Genomic DNA, 24,467 nt, shown 5'->3' with positions numbered 1-24,467 from the left:
ATAAAATGGTTTTTTTATTTGTATTGTCTTTGTACAGATTATAGTCGTATATCTAATTCGTAAATCATTTTTTGTTCGATTATAGCGCCATCTATCAATAGCTAGAATCAATGTTATAAATGTCTGTAATCACGGAAGTACGTTTTTTTTCTGTCACTTCCAACTTAATGCGTTAGAAAGAAATCGAAAAACTGTGACGCACTGAAAAGTGCCTATGAGAAAGAGATTAGCAGGGCTGGATGTACATATGGGCTATAGCCCAGGGCGCCAAATTTTCGTAAAAAATGGCGGGGAGAATTTTTTGTACAGAAAGTCATTTCCTTTCTGTGGAAGTATTGGATAAATCCTATCCGGTACTTTTTCCAGATGATAATAATTGGTATATTTGCTTCTTCCTTCTCCAAAAAGTTATTTACACAAGCACTTGAAAACTGCACAGAAGGGATCAAGATAAAAATGGTGAAAATATAAATAACATTCATTATGCCGATGATATTAGTCATTATCACTAAAAGTGAGAAAGACCTACAAATTGTGATACTGGGGAACAGTTTGGTTTAACAATAAGTAAACATAAACAAAACAAAAACCATGGTTTTCACTAAAGCAAGAAACCCATTATGAACGGCCGGCACGGCACAGCCTGGCCCGGCACAGGACAGTCCAAATTCATTTGTATAGTTTTAAATGCAACGTAACCCATTATGAGCGGCCGGCTCGGCCCGGCACAGGCCAGCACGCAAACGGAACGGCCAAAATTCTCCGAGGAGAATAAAATCCGTTGAAGTCGAACGGCCTGAACGGCCAGTCGGCGCCAGTGCGTCATAATTGGTAATAAGCAGATATATTGTTGATTTTTTAATTGAAAGCGCGTTGTTTCTTTTGAAATAAAATAATATGGACAAACTTTTCATTGAAAGTGTCAGAGAATAACCATTTTTGTATGATGCATCGGACTCAAGTTATCATGATAGTAAGAAAAAGGACAATACATGGGTACAAATATCCGAAAGTTTTGATCAATGGACAGGTACGTACATTATCTTTTAACCATGAATTCGTTTTTTTAACATGATGCATATTCTTTAAAATTGTGTAGTTTATGTCTTTTAAAAACTTTTATTTTACGATAGTTTTTAAAATATATGATCATTTTTCTGGTGCCGTGCCGTGCCGGCCGTTACAAATGGGTTCTTGGACGTGCCGGCCTGTGCTGTGCCGTGCCGGGCGTTTATAATGGGTTTCTTGCTTAAGAGGGATACACTCATTATAAGAATCCAGATAAAAAATGAAGATATTGAACAAATGGACAAAATGAAATACTTAGGAGTCTGGGTAAGGGAAGATCTAAATCAGAAATTCGATCAAGAATAGAGCAATCAAGAGCAGCCTTTTTAAAGATGAGGTAATTTCTGAATATCCAAAGACTAAAGACTCAATCTGCAAATCTGATATCGGATGGTAAGACGTTATATCCACTCTATTCTTCTTTATGATTCCGAAGCTTGGACTGTTAATGTTAACTCAATGAAATAGTTGGAAGCCTTTGAGATGTGGCTTTTAGGGGAATTTACTATAGACCGATCATATTATGACTGAAAAGATGTTGCACAGAATCGGAAGAGACAGAGAACTTTTGACCACCATTAAAAGCAGAAAAATGATAAGTTCGAGTTGTTACAGCTGATTATAAAGGACAAAATCGAAAGGAAAAGGGGTCCTGGTAGACGACAAAAAATATCCTGGCTGAAAAACGTTCGCAACTGGACTGGGTTAAATATACAAAAACTTTTAACCTTCATAAGGCGGTGAGGGGTGCAGCTGCACCCCAGACCTCGTTTTTCTCACCTATCTTTTTTAATAATTTTTTTTGTTTTTGTCCATTTTTTTATTCGGAGATGACATGCTAGAATTAGCAACAGCATTGGATATGGCGATTGTTAACACATTCTTTAAAAAGAGAGAAACTCAACTTATTACCTACAAAAGTGGACAACATCAATCCCAAATAGACTACTTCATGATAAGGAAAGAAGACATACGTGAATGCAAGGACTGCAAGGTAATAGTTAGTGAGACAGTAAGCCAACAACATAAGCTGCTTGTTCTGGACATCGAAGTAAAAAGCGAAACTAAACAAAAATATCGGAGAGGACCACAAAAAATCAAGTGGTGGCTGCTGAAAGATGAGAAAGAAGGTCTATTCAGGAGAAGAATAGTAGAAAAAATATGTTGGAACATGAACGGAAGCTCTAATACAATTTGGAGAAAAATGGTGAGTAGTATTAGAGAGACTGCTATTGAAATACTTGGGAAAACGTCTGGAAAAAAGTTTGAGGATAAAGAGACTTGGTGGTGGTCAAACGAAGTACAAGGAAAAATAAAAGAGAAGAGAAAATTATATAAAAAGTGGCAAGAAACTAGATCCGACACAGATCTTCAAAACTATATGGTGGCGAAAAAGGAAGCGAAAGTAGCAGTAGCAAAAGCCAAAGCAGAAGCGTATTCAAACCTATACGATCAACTTGATACCAGGGAAGGCGAAACGAAGATATATAAAATCGCCAAACAGAGAGCAAAGAAAGCGAAAGATTTTAATCAGATTAGATGTATCCGAGATGAAAATAATAAAATACTAGTTCACGAAAGGGATGTCAAAAAGAGATGGAGAAAGTACTTCGACAGCTTATTAAATGAAGAATTTGACAGACAGCCTGTAGAGTCAACGGAGACAGTAGCAGCAATGGTCACCAAAATAACCAACGAGGAAGTGGCTCAAGCGCTTCAAAAAATAAAGAAAGGAAAAGCGGTAGGACCAGATGATATTCCTGGGGAAGTATGGAGAGCATTGGGAGAGACAGGAACAAGGTGGCTAGCAGGTCTATTTAATAGAATTATGGAAGTCGGACAAATGCCAGACGAATGGAGAAGCAGTATACTGGTACCTGTTTACAAAAACAAGGGAGATATACAACAATGTACAAACTACAGGGCTATAAAACTGCTTAGCCACACCATGAAAATATGGGAAAGAGTAATTGACAGACGGATACGTAAAGAGACCGAAATATCCGAGAATCAATTTGGCTTTATGCAGGGTAGATCAACAACAGATGCAATTTTCATTATAAGGCAGTTGATGGAAAAATACAGGAGTAAAGAAGCAAACGCTCATATGGTATTCATTGATCTTGAGAAAGCATATGATAGAGTTCCTTGAGAGATTCTGTGGTGGGCACTCAAAAAGAAAGGAGTCCCTGGTGAATATGTAAAGATTGTGAGGGATATGTATGAGGGAGTAACAACTAGTGTTAAGACAGGTGTGGGAGAGACTGATAAACTTCATGTGAAAGTAGGATTGCACCAAGGCTCTGTGCTTAGTCCGTATTTATTCTCATTAGTTTTGGACCAGATAACAGCGAAACTACAGGGTACATTCCATGGTGCTTAATGTATGCTGATGATGTCGTGTTAGTAGGAAATAGTGAAAGAGACTTAGAACAAAAACTGGAACAGTGGAGACAAGCTCTGGAGGAAAAAGGTTTAAAACTTAGTAGAACAAAAACAGAGTATTTGGAATCTTCATTTAAAGATGGAGCTACTACAAATAAAAATGGTATCTTTGGATGGTGAAATGATTGTTAAAAGCAATAGTTTTAAGTACCTAGGATCAGTATTACAGAGTAATAGAGAAATAGATGGAGATGCATGCAGTAGAATTAGGGCTGGATAGATGAAGTGGAAAGAAGCGAGTGGTGTGTTGTGTGACAGAAAAATTCCAATGAAGCTGAAGGGAAAATTCTATAAAACAGCCATAAGACCGGCTATGATGTACGGAACTGAATGTTGGGCAGTGAAAAAGAAAGAGGAACAACGAATGCATGTGGCGGAAACGAGAATGCTTAGATGGATGAGTGGAGTGACAAAGAAGGATAAAATTAGAAATGAGTATATTAGGGGAAGTCTAGGTGAGGCACCACCACCAATTGATGCCAAAATGAGAGAGCATAGGTTAAGATGGTTTGGTCATGTTCAACGTCGAGACGTTAATCACCCAATACGAAGAATAGCTGAAGTGCAGGTTCCTGGAAGGTGTAGGAGAGGAAGACCAAAGAAGACCTGGGGGGAGGCGATAAGGCAGGACATGTTGGTAAAGGGTATTAACATTGATATGACCCAAGATAGAATTGTGTGGAGAAATGCAATTAGGGAAGCCGACCCCACATAGGGATAAGGCAAAGAGAATGATGATGTCCATTTTTTTATTCGCATTAAATTCAATTCTAAACGCACTCCGCCCATTACAGCATTTAAAACTCTTTGCGTTTAAGTGTTTTTTTTTTGGAAAAATGACTGTACGATGAAAATTTCATATCCTGAATTGGACGTTTCTGATATTACACCTGCAGCTAACAGAGCTACAGAACAAGGTCGGTGTTACTTATGTCACAGAAAAAGACAGAAAGTCCCGACATAACTGTATTGTGTGTAAAAACTTTGTGTTGCTCACTCTGTGAAAAATTTCATGTCTTTGTGATGCAATGATAATAATTTTTTTTAAGAAGAAATGAGTACTTTGTAAAATTATGTTTCATAGTTTAATAAGCCAGTCCTATTTATCTTTTAAATCAATTTCCCCGAAGTTCACATAGGAAAAACAATGGATATACGGATGAGGTGCAAATGTACCCCGCACCGTCGTTTACGTAAGAATCTAAGCACCGCCTTACGAGGGTTAAGAGAAGTAAAAGTTAAGAGACGAATTTGCAATGGTTATAGCCAACCTTTAATAGTGGTGTTTGCACTAGAAGAAGGATATGCTGTGGATATCCAACTAGTTTATCAAGATTATCAACTTACTTTACAACTATTTCCATATTAGTTTCTTCCCATATCTGTTTTAAGGCCATATGTACAACTCCATCATTTTGGATAGGGCTCAAAGAACATGTGGAGTACACAACAACACCTCCTATTTTAACTAACTTCAAAGCTTGGAACAAAAGCTGTCTTTGTAGTTCCGGTAACTGAAGTCGTTCCTTTACTCTTGATGGTTTAAAGATATTATTGTCATTTTCATGAAGGGAATGTCGATCAGTTGTACAAGGAACATCTACCTAAAACATTAAAAAAGTTTTCAAATTTTTAAGTTGTACCAGAAAGCCTTAACCCGCGAGTAGTCGCGCCGTTAGATAGAATCTCACATTTTATCCTTTTTCGCGATAACTTGATTAAAAAATTTCGTAAGTGCCTCGAGGAAGGGTGTAGTAATGCGTAGGTATTTTTTTTCTTATTCTTCTTTTTGTGGAATTTATGGCTTTGGGGAGAGCCAATTAGCTTTAATAATTGTTAGAAATGATATTTCTAACATAGCAAGTAAATAAAAATACTATAAAATAAAAATTTGTTGTAAATTCGTATTATGATATGAAATCTAACACGCGACTGTTCACGTTACAGAAGTGAGCGCGACTACTCCCGGGTTAAGAGCGTAGGCGCAAATATTTTAAGGCTATCCTTACTTTTTTTTTCTATACACGGCAAATTACGTGTAGTAAAATTCTCACTGGTATGGAGATTATTTGACAATGCCATTGTTATCATTAACTTAGAGATGGATTTTGAATGTTCTTGGATAACCGTTACTTGTTTAATCACTTAAATTATTAATTCAGTTAATTAATAAGATTATTTTTTCACTAACAGTATGTATTCAGTAATTACAATAATTTATATACTATACAACAAAAACTAATACTCCAGAAAACAGAAATATTTATTTCTTTAATAATACACTCGGGTGCAAAAAAATCGATCCACTGAAAATTTGGTCATTTTTGATGTCTCGAATTTCCTAAACCTGTTGTCCGATTTAAGTGATTTTTTTACCATGTTATAACCTTACTCATTAAAAATATCGCTGTAATAATATTGTTGCTAGATATGTAGACTATCATTGTATACCGATACCGGGTGTACGAGTCAAACTGTGTTTTTTTTCTCAAGATTTTGGCACTGAAATGTTTCATAAAAATATGGTATGGTCGTTTATTTCAAATGGATTGGCGTAACTGGCGTCGATCTAGATTTAAATCATGTATTTCTGTCTGATTCTGCCACATCATTAAGTACATTTAGTAATAGCAGATTTACAAAATCCATTTTTATTTCAAAATAAATATATAATAAACATTTGATTAAATACACGCAAAAAGTTAGGTTAATGGAATGGAATACCTGACAGATCACAGATCTTCCGTCATTCCATGTCATTCATAGTTTGTGGTTACACCCCGTACCACTAGATGGCGCTATTTTGTTTGCTTCGGCAAAATCAATGGGAAATGTCAAGAGTTGTACGTATTACCCTTCTATAGTATTTGATTTTAATAACCGTCATTTTGACCGCTCTGGTGCTTCTAGGTATGCAGTTCGAATCACCCTATAGACTATCCTAACATTTATAAAATTTTGAAATTAAAACCCAACTATAGCCTCAGGTTTTGTTAACATTCTGTTTTTAGATTATTAGATTCATTCGCTTATGTTGGATAATAAACAACTGGGCATGTTCGTCATCAGTACAGGGTGTTTCTAAATAAGTGCGACAAACTTTAAGGGGTACTTTTACATGAGAAAATAATGACAGTTTGCTTTATAATCATATGTCCGCAAACGCTTCGTTTCCGAGATACGGGATGTTCACTTCTTTTTTACAAACTGACAATTTATTTATTGCTTTAATACCAGTTAAGATAAGCAAATCAAATTTGGTTGGTTTTAAGACCTAGTTATTGCACATTTTTTTGATCACCATTGGCGTGCATACGGGTAATATGATCGGTCATAATACCCGTTTGCTCGCTAATGGTGAATATTAAATTCTTAATTGTTTGTCAAAAAATGTGCAATAACTACGTCTTAAAACGCACCAAATTTGATTTGCATACCTCAACTGGTTTTAAAGCAATAAATAAATCGTTAGTTTGTAAAAAAAATTGAACATCCCGTATCTCGGAAAAGAAGCGTTTGCGGACATATGATTATAAAGCAAGCTGTTATTATTTTAATGTGTAAAATTACCCCAAGTTTGCCGCACTTATTTCGAAACACCCTGTACTGATGACGAACAAGGCCAGTTGTTAAAGTACCTAACTTTTTTATTATCCAACATAAGCGAATGAATCTAAAAACAGAATGTTAAGAAAACCTGAGGCTATAGTTGGTTTTTAATTTCAGTATTTTATAAACACTAGAATAGTCCACAGGGTGATGCGAACTTTGAGAAAAAAAGACAGTTTGATTGGTACACCCGGTATACAATGAAAATTTACCTGTTTAGTAACAATATTATTACAGTGGTATTGTTAAACAATCGGGCTATAACATGTTCAAAAATCACTTAAATCGAACAACAGGTTTATAAAATTCGAGACATCGAAAATTACCAAATTTTCAGTGGATCGATTTTTTTGCATCCGAGTGTATATTGTTACTACGGAATGGAACGCTTAGATAAATTTTGAGAACATCTTTAACAACAAAATACTTGGATCACGGAATATATCCTGGTGTATTCTCTGCTTGGATCTTCCATAAATAATAAATAATAAACAATAAATAACTTTTTATTAATTTCATGTCTTAAATCAATTATTTATCAAATACACTATCAATATTATTTAATAAACAACTCTAAATATTCCTGAAGCCGTATGAAATATTTCGTAGCCTTGTTTGTCACTGTCTTGTCACCACATTCTGTTCGACTGAGTGCATTGTATGACAAAGATAGCGAGTGTTCAATTTGGAAAATATCACCACGGACTTGGTGTTCATTTTTTTCAAATCCTGAAAAAACTAATAAATATTTTTGAAAAATTTAAACGCAGAATGAAAGACTACATTATTACCGAAGGACTTATTTGAAATTAAATATCACACTAAATTTTCCCTTTTTTCAGCCATGTAACTTATTAAAATAAACATTATAGTTTTCAGGGACTTTAGGCCCCTCAGTAATAATCTTTCATTCTGCGTTTAAATTTTTCAAAAATACCTATTAGTTTCGAAACAGGATTCGAAAAAATGAATGCATTTAAATAGCATTAGAGCCGAAATTTTGCGCCTATCCCCTATCCCCTTAACCCGGGAACAGTCGCGCGTTAGATTAAATCTAAAATACGAATTTAAAACAAATTTTTATTTTATAATATTTTTATTTACTTGTTATATTAAAAATATTTATTGCTAACAATTTTAAAGCTAATTGGTTCTCACCAAAGCCATAAATTACACAACAAAAATTTAAAAAATAAAAAATTGGTAAAAAAAATACCTACGCATTACTGCAATCTTCCTCAAGGCACTTAAGAGTGGAAAGTTATGTTGCAAAATTTTTCATCAATTTATCACGGAAAAGGATAAAATGTTAGATTTTTTTCTAACTGCGCGACTACTCCCGGGTTAAAATAGCATTACCTAACATCACTATGACATTTTCTGTATACTACAATATACTGGTACGCTAGCTCCCTGCCTATCGATCATTATAGACGGAGAGGCAACGCTGAAAAATCTCTTTGAATTTACTAAAGCTAGATTTTTCACAGTTGATTACTGAGAGGGTATCAAAGTTGCTTTCCTACGAAGGTAATTAAATCCATTTACTAAGGCTGAAAATCAGTACACACATTCTAAATTAAATATAAATAAAAGTTATTATAGTCGATCAGCTTTATGACGGGACAGAGCCGGTCGGTCGGCCTCAATAGTCGATTGATGAAATGAAGCATTTTGGCTCGCAATTTTTTCGTCCACCATGGATTTACTTGAAATTTTCACAGAAGGTAGGGAATAGTCCAAGGATCATTTTCTATATCATGCCGCTATCATACGCTAAACCTTGGGGGTGGTTCCCACCCCATCTCGGGGGTGGGAATTTTTTATTACATTTTAACCATGTAATTCGATGGTAAAAGTGATTCTAAGAAAAAAATGTTTTTTACATTTTCTTCGAAAAACTAATTCGACTTTTTAGAGGGTTTTTTGAGAATACCTCGAAAAATATGCATTTAATAAAAAAAACTGTAGATATCAAAATTGTATCTTTTAGTAACACAAACCGAATTCTTTTCCAATAATATTTTTGAGACCAATACAAACCGAGATACGGCATGTAAAACTTTTTCGTCAAAGCGTCAAATGCATAATTTGAAATATTCAAATAATGGGAAAAATTTGCATTTTTCGAGGAAAACTTAAATAATTTTTTTTAAAGTATACAATTAGACCTTACAATAAAAAGTTTCTAGCATGAAAATTAAGCGACTTAAAATCAAAAAATGTCGGTACCTGCTTTTCTCTACGAAAAAATCAGTGAAAACAACCCCCTAACTACCTTCCTAATTCAAAATTGGTCTTCACCTTTCTGTAGTTCCTTTTATATTTATATTATCAATACACTCAAGGAGTTTGACCTATTTAAAATGCCTAATTTTGGAAAAATTGGAGTTTAAAGAAAAATTGATTTTTTGCAATTTGGTATTTTTCACCTTTTACTTCAAAATACCTCCGAAAATACTGAAGATACGAAAAAAATTACAAACTACTAAATTGTAGCTTTTTTAATGACTAAAATTACCCGGCGCATAGATTTTCATTACAGTGAATAGTTAGCCAGATATAGCTGTTTAAAACCTCTATTTACCAGCAAACACCCCCTTATTCGAGCCCTTTAAACCTGCCCCAATTAAAAACTAAGGGATCTTATGGAATTTAATTTACACAGTCTTATAGCTGTTTAAAAATCCTACAAAATCATTTTTGAAGAAACTTTTTATCGCCAAAAATATATAGAATATTTTTCGAGGTATTCTCAAAAACCCTCTAAAAAGTCGATTTTTTGGTCTAGAAACTGTTATTTTCAAGCGCGAATAACTCGAAAAATCGTTTTATCGTTTTACGAAGAAAATGTAAAAAACATGTTTTTCTTAGAATCACTTTTTCCATCGAATTAAATGGTTAAAATGTAATAAAAAATTACCACCCCCGAGATGGGGAGGCAACCACCCCCAAGGTTTTAGGTATGATACCGGCATGATATAGAAAATGATCCTTGGACTATTCCCTACCTTCTGTGAAAATTTCAAGTAAATCCATGCTGGACGAAAAAATTGCGAGCCAAAATGCTTCATTTCCTCAATCAACTATTGGGGCCGACCGACCGGCTCTGTCTCGTCATACAGCTGACCGACTATAATAACTTTTATTTATATTTAATTTAGAATATGTGTACTGATTTTCAGCCTTAGTAAATGCATTTAATTCCCTTCGTAGGAAAGCAACTTTGATACCCTCTCAGTAACCCCTGTTCTACGTTTCGCTTGACCGACCGCAGTATGTTTCTCTACACACTCACAGTAATCAACTGTGAAAAATCTAGCATTAGTAAATTCAAATAGATTTTTCAGCGCTGCCTCTTGGTCTATTAGCGCAGTATTTTCGGAACGCACTGGCCCCCTGATTTGTCAAACGAGTAGACAAACTGTTGAGAACATTCAAGTACATTACAGATAATCGTTCACAAAATATATGCGCTGTGAGCTCGTACGTAGAGGAGATATTTAAAAATTCGCGAGCGCCAGTAGTGACGAGTCTGTAAACGTTTACTGGAAATTTGACATAAATGTCAAAGTGAATAATTTAAAATTAAAAATAAAAACATTAATTATAAAAAATATTAGTTGGTCAAAGCTTTGGTATATATTTTTACCTTAAATATACTTACGTTTTAAATACTGAATTTAAGTTTTTTAATGTTCCGTAATATGTAATTATAAATTAATCTATTAATCTTAACGCCATCTACACGATATTTGCGAAAGTATCCGAAGTAAGAAATTATAATTTCATGAATAGAACGTCAAAATGATTAGCAAAATCTTAAAAAAATCGATTACAATTTAATTACTTTTTTGCGTTGTAAATATTAAGCGATAACAATTAAATAATCAATTTAAAAATTACCGGTGAAAGTTGCATTACTAATCCGCTAGGAGCGACACCAGCGAAGCTCAGAGCGTATAGGCATAAAGAACAATTTAGATTTTGGGATCAGTCTGAAATTTTTATTGTCAAGTAATAAATAATAAATTAAAGTATAAATTAATTATGTTTTAGTGTTAGAAGAGTGTACATAAATTAAAGACCGTAAATATATATAAATAAAAGTAAAAATCAGTACAATACTTACTAATATTCTATCAAAATCATATTCTTCCATATATCTACCATCAACATTACTCAATCGAATTTTTCCTGTTTTGAGCCATTTCTCTTCAAAATCAAACAGAAATTGGTTGTATACGCTGTCAATTCTATTAACTCTAGAGTTAGAAACATCGTTTGAAACGATACATGAGGGGTACAGAGTTTGTAAAGCTAATAAACTTTTGCCGCCGGGAGCAGAACACATATCTAACACTTTGTGTCCTGGTTTTATGTCCAAAGCTAAAACTGGAAGAACTGAACCACCATCCATTAAATAGTAATTATATACATCTAGAACAAAAATAAGATATACAGTATTAGTCTAGGAGCCAGAGGTGTCACCGTGTCCTTTTTAATTCTGATGGACAAACTCAACGGTTTCTTATGGATTTTTGGCTGCTGATTACGAATTTCGAGGGTGGATTTCAATCCGAGTGGTCAAAAAAATTGTTATAAACAATTTAATTGTTTATAAATTGTTTATAAGGCTCTGGCTCATAAACTAAGAAATAAAAAAGGATGTTTCAAATAAAATTTGTTCGTTAATAAAAAACGAAGAAAAAACCGTTTACTAAACTTAAATCCAACAGTTAGAACTCAAGATATTGTAAAATTAGTGCACAATGCAAATTGCAAAATAAGTATTTTTCGAAGCTTTATCGTTCGTAACTCAGCTTCTGCGCATCAAATGAGCCTTAGAAGGTCTTATTTTAAAGCTTTATTAATAGGTTTCCAAACAAAGTTTGTTAAATTATTTTATCTTCATTTGTTTTAAAGTTATACCCGTATGAAGTTATAATTTTCTTAAAAAAATTGTACATTAATTTGTTTATAAGGGTTTCCAGTAAATTTAAGCTGTAAACATTTATACTTTAATTACCAATAATGATAGAAAAATTCAAAAGGAACATTTTTAGCGTTTTAAAATGTTCGTAAGTTTATTTTTGGTCAAGATATCGATATTTTAATGGCGCGCTATGAGGCGCAAAATCGGCTCACAGTCAAGTATGTAAGTATTTTTCGACGCTTTATCGATCATAACTCGGCTTCTACGCATGCAAATGAGCAAATATGTGATATCCATATAAAAATGGATCGAGTTCTTTTACAGCATCATCATTGCATATAAAACGAGCATTTATGTTGTGGCGGCATACACACAATTGACGTGCCTTGATGATGTTGCAACAGAACTAGATCCACTTTATATGTGGTTAGTCCACATCATATAGATATATAGACTGAAGCCCCAGAAAGTTTTAGTTATAATGCCTACAAGAACAGACTTAGTACCACCATGTAACTGTAAAAATTGCTCTAAGAACTTATGCAGATGTAAAAAAGCTGAGATTCTCTGTATATCTCGATGCAGATGCATGAAAGATAATGTTTGTAAAAATAGTATTAATAAAAATAATATCGACTTACTTTTTAGTTATATTTCTGAAATATCAGTTTTTAATTTTTTTTCTCATTAAGTACAAAAAATAGAAGACAAAGTAAATAGAATGAAAGGTGATACGGGTACAGTATGATGATTTAATTATAAGAATTATATGATAAAATTTTATTAGGATCTTCAAAAATGAAAAATGAAGATAACCTATATACATAGAAATTATAATTTGCATCGAGAAGTTAGCACGTGAACCTTTAAGCGGTGAGCCAATCTCGCGCCTAAGAGCGCGCTATTAAAATATCGATATCTTGGCCAAAAATAAACATACGAACATTTTCTTAAGATTAAAATGTTCCTTTTGAGTTCTTCTATCATTATTGTTAATTAAAGTATAAATGTTTATAGCTCAAATTTGCTTGAACGCCTTATAAACAAATTAGTGTACAATTTTTTTAAAGAAAATTTTAACTTCAAATGGATATAACTTTAAAACAAATGAAGACAAAGTAATTTAATAAACTTTGTTTGGAAGCTTATTCATTAATCTTTAACATAGGACCTTCTAAGTCTCATTTGGGACCGTAGAAGCCGAGTTACGATCGATAAAGCTTCGAAAAATACTTATTTTGCAATTTGCATTGTGCACTAATTTTACAATATCTTGAGTTCTAATTGTTGGATTTAAGTTTAGTAAACTTTTTTTCTTCGTTTATTAATAACGAACAAATTTTATTTGAAACATTATTTTTTATCTCTTTTAGTTTATGAGCCATAGCCTTATAAACAATTTATAAACAATTAAATTGTTTATAACAATTTTTTGACCACTCGGATCGAATTCCACCCTCGAAATTCGTAATCAGCAGCCAAAAATCCATAAGAAACCGTTGAGCTTGTCCATCAGAATTGAAAAGGACACGGTGACCTCTATTTGGCGCCTAGACTATATGGAGTATGGTGCAATTGAAAGGAATAAATTCGTTATTTCGAACTGGCGACTTTGAGGAAAAATGCCGAAACAGGTCTATTCTTATTTTTAAATTATGATTTTTTGGCATATATATCATATTAGTGACGTCATCCATCTGGGCGTGATGACGTAATCAATGATTTTTTAAATGAGAATAGGGGTCGTGTGCTAGCTCATTATTTGAGACGGTAGTAAATGCTCTATTCAGTAATATAAAATACATATAAACATTAACATCATTATTTATACGTGGCCAAAAACATTTTTGAAGTTATACTTCTTTACGCGCGATATGAGGGTGAATTTTTATATGTTAAAACCTACGATCCGGGCGCATGCGCATTATAACTTTGTTCTGATTGGATGTTCAAATTACATGTCAAAAATTATTCAATATGTCGGCTGTGGCAAAGCTGTGGTTTGATTATTTATGGTTGTTGCGTTTTGAAATTTGTGTGAAAAAAAAAACAACAAACAAAAGTTAGTTAATAGTTATGCTGCCTTTTTAAATAGTTTTCATATATATTTTTGGACTTTTGGACTATTTTGGACAAGGACTCATTCTAATTTGGTAAGTAGTTTTTATTATAATCATATTGTAATTATACATTTGGATTAGGTTGGAATAAATTTATTTTCTCGAGAATGGGGATTTTAGAGGGAAATCCGAAATTAGGTCCGATTTTTATTTTTAAATTATGATTTTTTGGCGTAGATTTATTTATCTAGTAGGTATGTAATGCTTTGATTTACATGCTTAATTTGATTACCAACAAAATTCTACCAATCTTCATCTAATATATTGTTTTCTTACTGTTTGGTTATATTTTAATATTTTCTTCCACAAAAATCAAACTACATAATTTGATTTAAATTCAGAATAACTGTCAAACAGTAAAACGTTCAGTTGCCCTATTTTTCCACATGACAAATAATGAGTAATTGGATGAGTGAGTCTAGGCTTCGATTACGAATCAAAGCGTCCCCAAATTCGCGGGTTCGAATCCCGATGCAAGTTTTTATGTTTTTATTTTTTTTTGCATTTAATGATTGTAACTATATTTATTATATAATTCTTCTTTTCAGAAAATGCGTATGTATTTAAAATTTTTGCCAACAATTATTATCGTTCAGAAATCATTTTTTCTTTGTGGCATTCTTCAATGTGTTTGTGTGCGTTTTATTCTTTTATTTTTAAAATTTTTGGTATTGTCATAATAAAAATTTTTGGAAAGAAGTAAGTATTAAAATTAGTTTAATATTTAAATAAAATATAAATAAACTGTTTAAAGTACATTATATCAATTTCGTTAAAATCACATAATATGTTATAGAAGTATAACTTCTTACGTGCGTACAAAGTACACACACATTCATTTTTTTGAATTAAATTAATTCTCAAAAACAAGAAGAATGTATGTCATTGGGTGCGTTCGGACAACCACAGCGGCTGGACAGCTGAGCCAGCTGTAACTGTCAGACGTCACCGCTGGAAGTCAGCCGCTGAGAGAATTACTAAGCTTTCCCTATCACGGCTGGATCCAACCACTCAGCCGATTTCTGCTGACAGTCAGCCGCTATGGTCGTCCGAACGCACCCATTTATTTATTTCAAAAAATATTTTGCTGTTACCAGAAAACAGAAAAAAATGTTTATTTTACAAATAAACATTTCTTTTCAATTAAATTCAATGTTCAAGCCAGCTCCCGCCAGCCATCTCCTTCTTAAAAAGTTGAACATTTAATTTAAGTAAAAAGTAATGCTTATTTGTGGAATAAACATTTTTTCTGATTTCTGACAGCAGTAAAATATTAGTATAGTATAACTAGACCCAATCCCAGACATCCAAAGTCAAAGATATCGTTCAACACCAAATTCCAAATTGTTCTATATGGTCCCCATATTGTTCAGTAAAAAGTTACACCATTTTCAGCATCGGGTTTGGGGAGAGGGAGAGGGGAGAAGTCGGCAAAATAGTAGTTTTTTACCTTTTTCGTCAATATTTCTAAACCTAGGCGGTTTAGCGGGAACAATATTCTATGCAAAAATATTCTACTTACATTAAATTTGAAACGAAAATTTTACTGTTGAAAAGACATTCTTGCGACATTGTCCATAGAAAGTTCAGATTGGGTTTCTCCGTACCAGAGATTTATATGACCTAGACCTGTAGAAGCCTCTTGGTGAGATTGGTGTTCCTTCAAGGGCTTATTAATAACATACCATCGGCCATTGAAATAGCAAATTATATTTAAAAAATACAATCCTGGTTAAAAAATTAGTTTGTTCATTAATAATATTATAATTTGTCCAAACAATATAAAAAATGTGATAAACCTCCACTTAAAACCCTCTATAACTCCGCAACCGTTGATTTTAGAACTTTTATGCATGTAAGACCTTTTTCGTTTCAAATCTAATGTAGAACATTTTTGTATAGAATATTGTTCACGCTAAACCGCTCAGGTTTAGAAACATTGACGAAAAAAGTAAAAAACTACTAATCTACCGACATTTCCCCTCCCCCTCCACCTCAAACCCGACCCTCAAAATGGTGTTTTACTGAATAATATCTGGACCATATAGAACAATTTGATGTTGGAGGAAAACTTTTAATTTAGGATGACGGTGTTAGGCCTTTTTTTGGACCAATTATACTATACTTCCTCCGTAACATTGGAAGCCTTCGATTTAGAAGGATTATGCATAGGACCTTTTTTGTTTAAAATTTAATGTAGAACATTTCTGTATAGAACACTGTTCACGCAAAACCGCATTGATTTTGAAATATTGACGAAAAACGTAAAAAACTTCTAATTTACTGACTTCTCCCCCACCTCCCCCCAAACCCGAAGCTAAAAATGGTGTAATTTTTTACTGCACAATATGTGGACTATATAGAACAATTTGGTGTTTAAGGATAATTTTCACTTTGGATGTCTGGGTTATGCCTTTTTTTTTAATCAACTGTATCATACAATATACAGTGTGTCAATTTGAAAAGTTGTCTCTCCCTATAATTTGGTCCCTATAGACAATCTAAAAATATGCAAAAACGCGTCAAATTTATTTGTGAGGGGGACATTTTGACATTTTGTAGACCAGTTTTCAGCTAAATTACATCAACCCTCTAGCGGGGGCAGACATAACCCCCAAAATCTTTAATGGAAAGGGGGGTTGAGTGATACCTCATTTTAAAGTTCATTTAATTACCTTTTCAAAAATACCACATACCTTTCCATGTACTTTTGGAAAAATCTTGGACTCAATACTTTGAAATAATTTTGGAGTTGTGAACTCTATACTTAATATCATATCTTTACGGGTTTACTTGATTTTTCTAAAAATACTCCAAAAAATACTCTAAATACTCCAATACCAAAAAAAAATTCAATTTGGAGTTCAATACGCCAAAAAAAGTTTTGGAGTTGTGAACTCGATCCTTAACCCTTAACTGGTGACCATGCGTCTCACAGACTCTGCACGTTTATTAACGCGTCTGCGTTTCTCGCCACAAATACGCAGCAACCTGTAATTCGGTGTACCTTCCTAGCTTTTAGAGTATATTCGAATGTGTTAATGGGAGGTACCTCGCTCGTCCCGTTTTCGAAATATTTACGTTACGGAGTCTACTAGACGCAAGGTCACCATTAGTGTTACATATTTTAATATGAATAGTTCTCGTAAAGCTGTAAGAGTATTATAGACGATGATTTCGAAGAAGTGTGCACAAAATGGTATAATGAGGCGAACAGTGACATTACTGATGATGATGTGGAAGAAGGATATTATATAGAAAGTGATGAAATTTGTATAAATTGTACCAGGGTAGAATATATTTTTAACGTTTTTTGTGATTTGCAGGTTTTGTGCAGAATTGCAATTATGTTGTTTTTAACAATTTTTTATATAAAATGTACCTATTTTTAAACATACATATATTATATGTTTGTATATGTTTAATTTTTTTTGGAATAAGACTTTAAAAATGTTGTGTTATAAAACATGTTACCATTTTTTTTGTTGTTGTTATAAGTCCTACAGTTTGATTTTTTTCTTTTTGGCTAAATAAAAATGACATTACAATATTGTTTTATTATTAAAAACTGTTTTATTGCATTTTTAGGTGCCAGCTTGACAAAAACAGCTTTTTTTAGCCAGGAGTCTGTTAGACTCATGGTCACCATTTATGTAATTACAAATAGGGTCACCAGTTAAGGGTTAATATCTGTATGTTTTCACTTGATTTTTCCAAAAGTACTGAAAAGAAATATATTGTATGTGGTGTTTTTGAAAAGGTAATCAAACGATATTTAAAATGTTGTTCTGAAGCTATTTTCTTGTGGCATTTTTACAATTTTAACTATTTATAATGGGAAATAAGCCACAATATTATTAAAAAATGATTTTTATTAACGTTTCGACGCCCAAATCGGGTGCCGTTGTCAAAATACAAAATACTACTAACAGAAACAAAAATGTTGTTAATATTATAATATTATTATATTATAATGTTGATATTTAAAATGAGGTATCACTCAACCCCCTTTTCCATTAAATATTTTGGGGGTTGTGTTCGCCCCCGCTAGAGGGTTAATGTAACTTAGTTTAAAACTGGTCTATAAAATGTCCCCCTCACAACTAAATTTGACGTGTTTTTGTATATTTTTATATTTTCTATAGGGATCAAATTAGAGGGGTGACAACTTTTCAAATTGACACCCTATATGTCTCTGACATATAGGAAGAATGAAAGGCAAGTGGACGAAGTGGAAGTTGGATGAAGCGACTTGTTGAATGGAGACCAAGAACAAATAAGACAAGTAGAGGCAGACCTCAAACTAGATAGACTTATGACATCAAGCTACTGGCTGGTCATGAATAGATTCAAAAAACAATGAACAGAAATGAATAAATACACCTAAGGGAGGCTTACATCTGATGATGAATGAAGTAGCTGTTGATGATGATGAACAAGGGATATTAGGAATGACCTTTGGAATCTTTGGTCTACTTAGTGAATATAAAAGCCCATCATTAACTTAATGATCAGGATTTAAAATATAATCCCATAAAGACATACATGTTTTAAGCACATACAAAGTACTTACCAGTTATTGATCTTTTTGGTGATTCAAAATCACTTTTATTCCCTTCTTCATAACAATAGACCTCTAGATGATCTGGAAAATGAAAATCAAACTCCTTCTCTATCTGTACTCCAAATTGGGTATTTTGATCGTACAAATTATAATGACTAGATTCCAGTATAAAATCTTCCTTTCCTTTAATTTTTGTTGCGGGAATATATTCATGTAGAACCTCCATTGATAGAGCATTTTCTGTGTCTACCATTCTTCTCATATCAATTTCAGCTTTTTCAAGGCTACTTTTTAACGAGAAATCTTTAGCTTCAAACTTTTTAGGTGTAGGATCTTCTTGTACGGCTTCATCAGTTTTTTCGGTTAACTGTTCATCCATTTTAAACACTTCGTCTAAAAGTCGGTTTTTCTTTTTTTGTTCAATTTCTTCTTTCAGATAACCTTTTTCTAAGTTAAACAACGTTCGCATATTCAATGCCCCTTTTAATTCCAAGTCGTACTTTGTTTCTTGAATATCACCAAAACAATTGAGAACAGCTACATACTTATGTTTTCCTAATAATGCTTTTCGAATCGATAACCATTTTGTATCAAAAACTTGTTGGTAAAAATCATCAAAATGGTTTAGGGCTTTGTCTACAGGGTTTACTTTCTTTCTAACAACAGACTGAAAACACCAGAAATAAAGTATTGTATATGTTACAGTTCAAGTTGATTCCCAATTAGAGTTGACTATTCGTATGCTCTGTTTTTAAACCAAGAGGAGTAATTCAATTTTACCACTCCGTAATGCTTGTTTGTAATTGGTCCAACCACAGGTAAGTTTACTCCACTGTTATGAAATTTTGACACTAGTGACATTTATGCAATTTTGACACTATTGGCATTTCATATGTTAATAGAGAGTTTTTAAGCCCCTTATTTCAGCAACGTTTATTTATTTATTTTTAATTATTTTTATTTATTAATATTACGGGAAAACCCCATTAACAGTTACAATTAACAAATAGTAAAATGTAAGATGTATGTAATAGATTGAGAAAAAAATGTAATCAAAAAACAACAAAAATAATTCAACCTGCAACAATGTTCAAACAACCAACAATTAACATTACAACCCTAAATTTATAATTAAAGTTTTACACTAAACTAAAGTATTAATTATTCTATAAAATTGATTCTATTAAATTGAGCCCTGAAACCACTCTCAGACATGAGAGTCTCTCCCACAATGAAGTTGGTTAACATATCTCGAGTATCTTTCTATAGGCAAATTCATACCATAATTTGTTCGATGATAGGGTATATGAAAAGAAGAGTAGTTATGTCTCCTATTTCGTGTGACAATCTCAATGTTAACCGACTCCAACAATTCAGCACTATCAATTTTCCCTGTAACAATTTTATGCAAAAAATTTAATCCAGCACATATTCTCCTTTCTGAAAGTGTTTTCAAATTCAGTTGTTTTTCCAGAATTGAATAATTATGATCAGAGATCCCAATATATAATTTGAATCCACAAAATCGTAGAAACTTATGCTGAACCTTTTCTACAGTATATTTATGGGCAGCTTGGTAAGGAGACCACACCACTGATCCATACTCAAGTTTAGATCTGACTAATGAAGAGTAAAGGCTTCTGACAGTGTCAACAGAAAAATGTCTACAATTTCTCACGATGAAACCCAACATTTTGGATGACTGTATTGTGACAGAGTTAATATTTGATCAACAAATGTTAAATTTTTGTCGAAAATTACTCCCAAGTCTTTTATTTTTGATACAGTTTTTAATGGTTGCCCACACAGTTCGTAAGAAGTGTCATATTTTCTGGAACCCTTAAAAAAACTAATTAGACAACATTTTGATATATTTAGGTTTAATTTATTAATGTGACACCACTGCGTTAATCTGTCAAGATCGTCCTGCAGCAGTTGTTGATCAGTTTGGCAATTCATTATTCTGTAGGCTTTGAAATCATCAGCAAAAGCGAGAACAATTCACTGTTTTCAAAACAATCAAAAATTGAGTCCACAAACAGATTGAAAAACATTGGGGAACAGTGCCCCCTTGGGGAACACCAGAAGTTACACATATTGCATCCGATTTAAAAGCACCTATTTTGACCATCTGTCTACGCTCTGACAATAAACTTTTGATCCAACCTACAGCCGAAACATCAAACCCTATATCAAATAATCTCCTGAGAAAAATATTATGGTCTACTTGATCGAAAGCCTTTGAAAAATCTGTGTAAACTGCATCAACTTGCTTGAATTCTTCCAAAGCTTTAATTATTTTTGATTGATATGGTAACAGATTAGTTAGATTTGAACGACCTGAACAGAAGCCATGCTGATTCTTATTTATTAGCCCACGACACATCCAGTTTAATTGGTCGCTGATAATACTGTCAAACAATTTTGGAAGTGATGATTGAATGCATACACTCCTGTAGTTCGTAACATCGTTTTTGTTCCCACTTTTAAAGATGAGCGTGATAAAACTATCCTTCCATTTTTCAGGAAAAATTGAGGATCTTAAAGACTTATTAAATAATAAACTTAGTGGAACCACAAGGGTACATACACAATATTTTAACAGGCTACTTGGAACACCGTCGGGACCAAGGGTATTTTTACTAGGTAAAAGAGATATTTTTTCGTATATTTCTTTTGTAGAAATATCCGAAAACTTATAGTTTTGGTAAATATTTGTGGGTGTACCAAGGTCTAGTTTGTTCTCTGGGTTACTTGGGGTGTACACTGTTTGGAAGTACTTTTTGAACAAATCAACAATCTCTTGCCCATCATTTGCTTTATCCTCGCCGTATATTATTGTTTGGGGAAGAGAATGGTTGGTTTTTAAGTCCTTTATGTACCTCCAAAAGTATCTAGGATTTGATTTGAATTCTATATCCATCAATGAGATATACTGAGACCAACAAACCTCCCGAACTTTTTTGCATTCTGAACGCAGTCTAGTAAAAATATTGAGGTCAGCCTGAGATCTGGACTGAGTATAGGTGTAGTGTGCTCTCCTTTTTTGAGAAATAAGCTGTCTTAGTTCCCTTGAAAACCACCTAGGATAAGTGCTGGTTTGGTATTTTTTCACAGGTACAAATGAAGCAATACCAACAGCTAAAATTTCATAGAAGTAATCAACAGCTAAATCTAAATCAAGACGAGAAAAACACTGCTCCCAGTTAATTCCAGCTAAAAAATTATTTAAACCCACATAACTGGCGTTATTGAAATCATAGTACAGATCCTGGCAGAAGAGGCTGTCGTCTACCTGTTTTTTGTGAATATTTCTTAAACTACACTCATAACTAGCATGATGTAAACTGCTGTTTAGAATAGAGTCATTTCCTAACAGTACCTCAACACTTTTATCGTTTGTGAACATAAGATCCAAGAAAATATTTCTGCTGTTAGGAATACTTATCGTTTGAAATAACTGAAGAAAACCAAAAGTTTGGGCAATATGGATAGCTGAAGAAGTTCCAGGACACACAACCTGCACACCATATTCATCGTTTGACCATATAGCTTCGGGAAGATTATAATCTCCAAAAATATAAAAATATTGTGCTGGAAATCTTTGTAGAACATCCTCTACTGTTTCACAATGAGAGGTGTATACTAATCCAGGCATGTTTGGTGGAATATAAACTCCTGAAATGATAAATTTTGATGCATTGTACTCACATGAAATAAACGTTAAACGTTATTCTGCTCATGCGCATTAACTGAAAAATAACGTATTACTTTATTAGCTGATAAGGTATCCCCTTATTTAGGTAGAAATAAGGTTCACGTTATTAAGGGATTACGTATTTGTAAGATTGCCAAATGTCATATATCTAAATCATAAAAAAACGAAAAAAAGTCATATGAGCTGAACCAAAGACACTAGAATAAAGAATATAGTAACGATGTATAAAATTGTAATCAAAATTTGTTTTTCTTCAAAACTATCAGGTAATAAACATATTATATAATTGAATATAATCTGCTTGGCAACAGTGGTAGAATAATTCTAAATTACACCATTTCTTGAGAGATCTGACACTTGACTGAATTGTCTTGTTAAATTTAGGATGGATGTTTTGTGTTCCTAAACTGGTAAATTGTCTTAATACATTTGGTGACCGTCTTCTGGTACATATGGTGAACGTCTTAATACATTTTCTTCCATTATGGCAAATAATTCAATAAAATAAGTTATAGCTCACAACTGCCGTTTTATAGGTTACGTTTGCCAAATGTCAATTAATGTTAATCTGTTTGCGAAGTTTCTGAAAGGTTTCCAAAACTATTTTAAGTAAACACGTTATCCCTTATTTATTTCTCAATATGACAAGTATAATGTTTTACGCTTAACGTATGTCAAAAAATAGAGGGTCTAAAATCTCTCTATTTACGTTATATCAGTGAAATTGTGTGTTTTCTGAGTTATTCCTTTAATTTTTAGATTTTTAGTCTGCTTTTATATTTAAAGCAGTTGTTTTCAAAATTCTTTAGCGACATATTAATATCATATAATATTTATGGATTACTTTTTTTTTATTTATTTATTTATTTATATATATTTACGAGCAAAGCTCATTGCAATAAAACATTACAGAAGATATGAAGAACTAACAAAATATTACAAATATACGTAAAATACAATAAGATACAATAAACACTACGACAATAAAGCAAGTCAAAAAGTAAAAATAACAGGTAAAGATATATAATCACAAGTTTAAAATATTCAAGAACATAAAACTAGAGGGTGCAATCCTTTAGCGTTTTTAAAAATCGCGAACTATCCGCAAAGAATTCCACACAATTGGAGCAATTACCGTCAATGGCTGACATAATCAACAAAAAAAGAAGATGTATTTAGTGACTTTCTTGGGTGTGAATCTGTCTTTTAAGTTTGCTCCTCTTGGTTTAAAAACAGAACATAGTTCAAGTCAACTCCCAACTAAAACGAGCAGTAAGGGTTAGTTTGAAAATTTTTATTCAACTTTTACTAGTTGAAGTAGACTCTTCCTAACCCTTGTTAGTAAAAGTAGATTGCAGGAAAAATAGAATCAGCTCTTACTAGTTTAAGTTGACTATTCCTCGATCGATTCAGTAAATGTAGATTATACGAGTATAATCTCACGTGTTTTTTGATCAGTGTGCATCTCTTTGTCTTGACCGTTTCAACTACTTATCACGATTTGAACATATCCAGTAACATTTACTTAATTTCTAGAATAGGTTGTTTGTGTGACTCAACTCTTACTAAATGGCATTGGGAAGAGTATCATTTTTTAGTTGGAGTCTACTTTTACTACCAAATGTTGAATAAAATCTTCATTCTATATTTATAATCAACTTTATAGTCAACTCCAACTGGATAATCAACTTATAACTATATACATAATACAAAATAATTGATTATGTTTTTACGTACCCAATGATGTGCAGGATGTTTATATCTAACAAATTTTTTTGTTTCTTGAGTTATTTGCTTAAAAATACTGTAAGAAAACATTTGATTTAAACTTTTATTACACCTAAAATTATTTATTTATATTTGAATTTTTTTATTGGTTAAATTCTTATTTCTGTTTTTAATGTCACCTTCCATTTTTTTTAATGGGGTATACAGCTCTATCCATAGATTAATAATATAGTATTACCTGGCTCTATCGGCGTATATCAACGCACATAGATAAATAAT

General features: G+C 32.8%; 1 protein-coding gene across 1 annotated transcript in view; it reads right to left on the bottom strand.

The window, feature by feature from the left end:
* Positions 1–24,419, bottom strand: part of LOC114340711 (5-methylcytosine rRNA methyltransferase NSUN4) — a 32,743-nt gene extending 8,324 nt beyond the window's left edge. The window contains exons 1-4 of the mRNA XM_028291481.2: positions 24,198–24,419; positions 18,752–19,409; positions 11,255–11,562; positions 4,861–5,117 (exon numbers count right to left, since the gene is read on the bottom strand). Of these exons, the coding sequence (XP_028147282.2) occupies positions 4,861–5,117; positions 11,255–11,562; positions 18,752–19,409; positions 24,198–24,278 (1,304 nt within the window). The 5' untranslated portion in view covers positions 24,279–24,419. The remainder of the gene's footprint in view (positions 1–4,860; positions 5,118–11,254; positions 11,563–18,751; positions 19,410–24,197) is intronic.
* Between the last annotated feature and the right edge of the window lie 48 nt (positions 24,420–24,467).

The sequence above is a fragment of the Diabrotica virgifera genome, chromosome 8, assembly GCF_917563875.1.
Source record: "Diabrotica virgifera virgifera chromosome 8, PGI_DIABVI_V3a".
NCBI classification, from domain to species: Eukaryota; Metazoa; Arthropoda; class Insecta; order Coleoptera; family Chrysomelidae; genus Diabrotica; species Diabrotica virgifera.
Note: the sequence above shows the minus strand (reverse complement) of the source record. Positions and strands in the feature narration are given on the sequence as shown.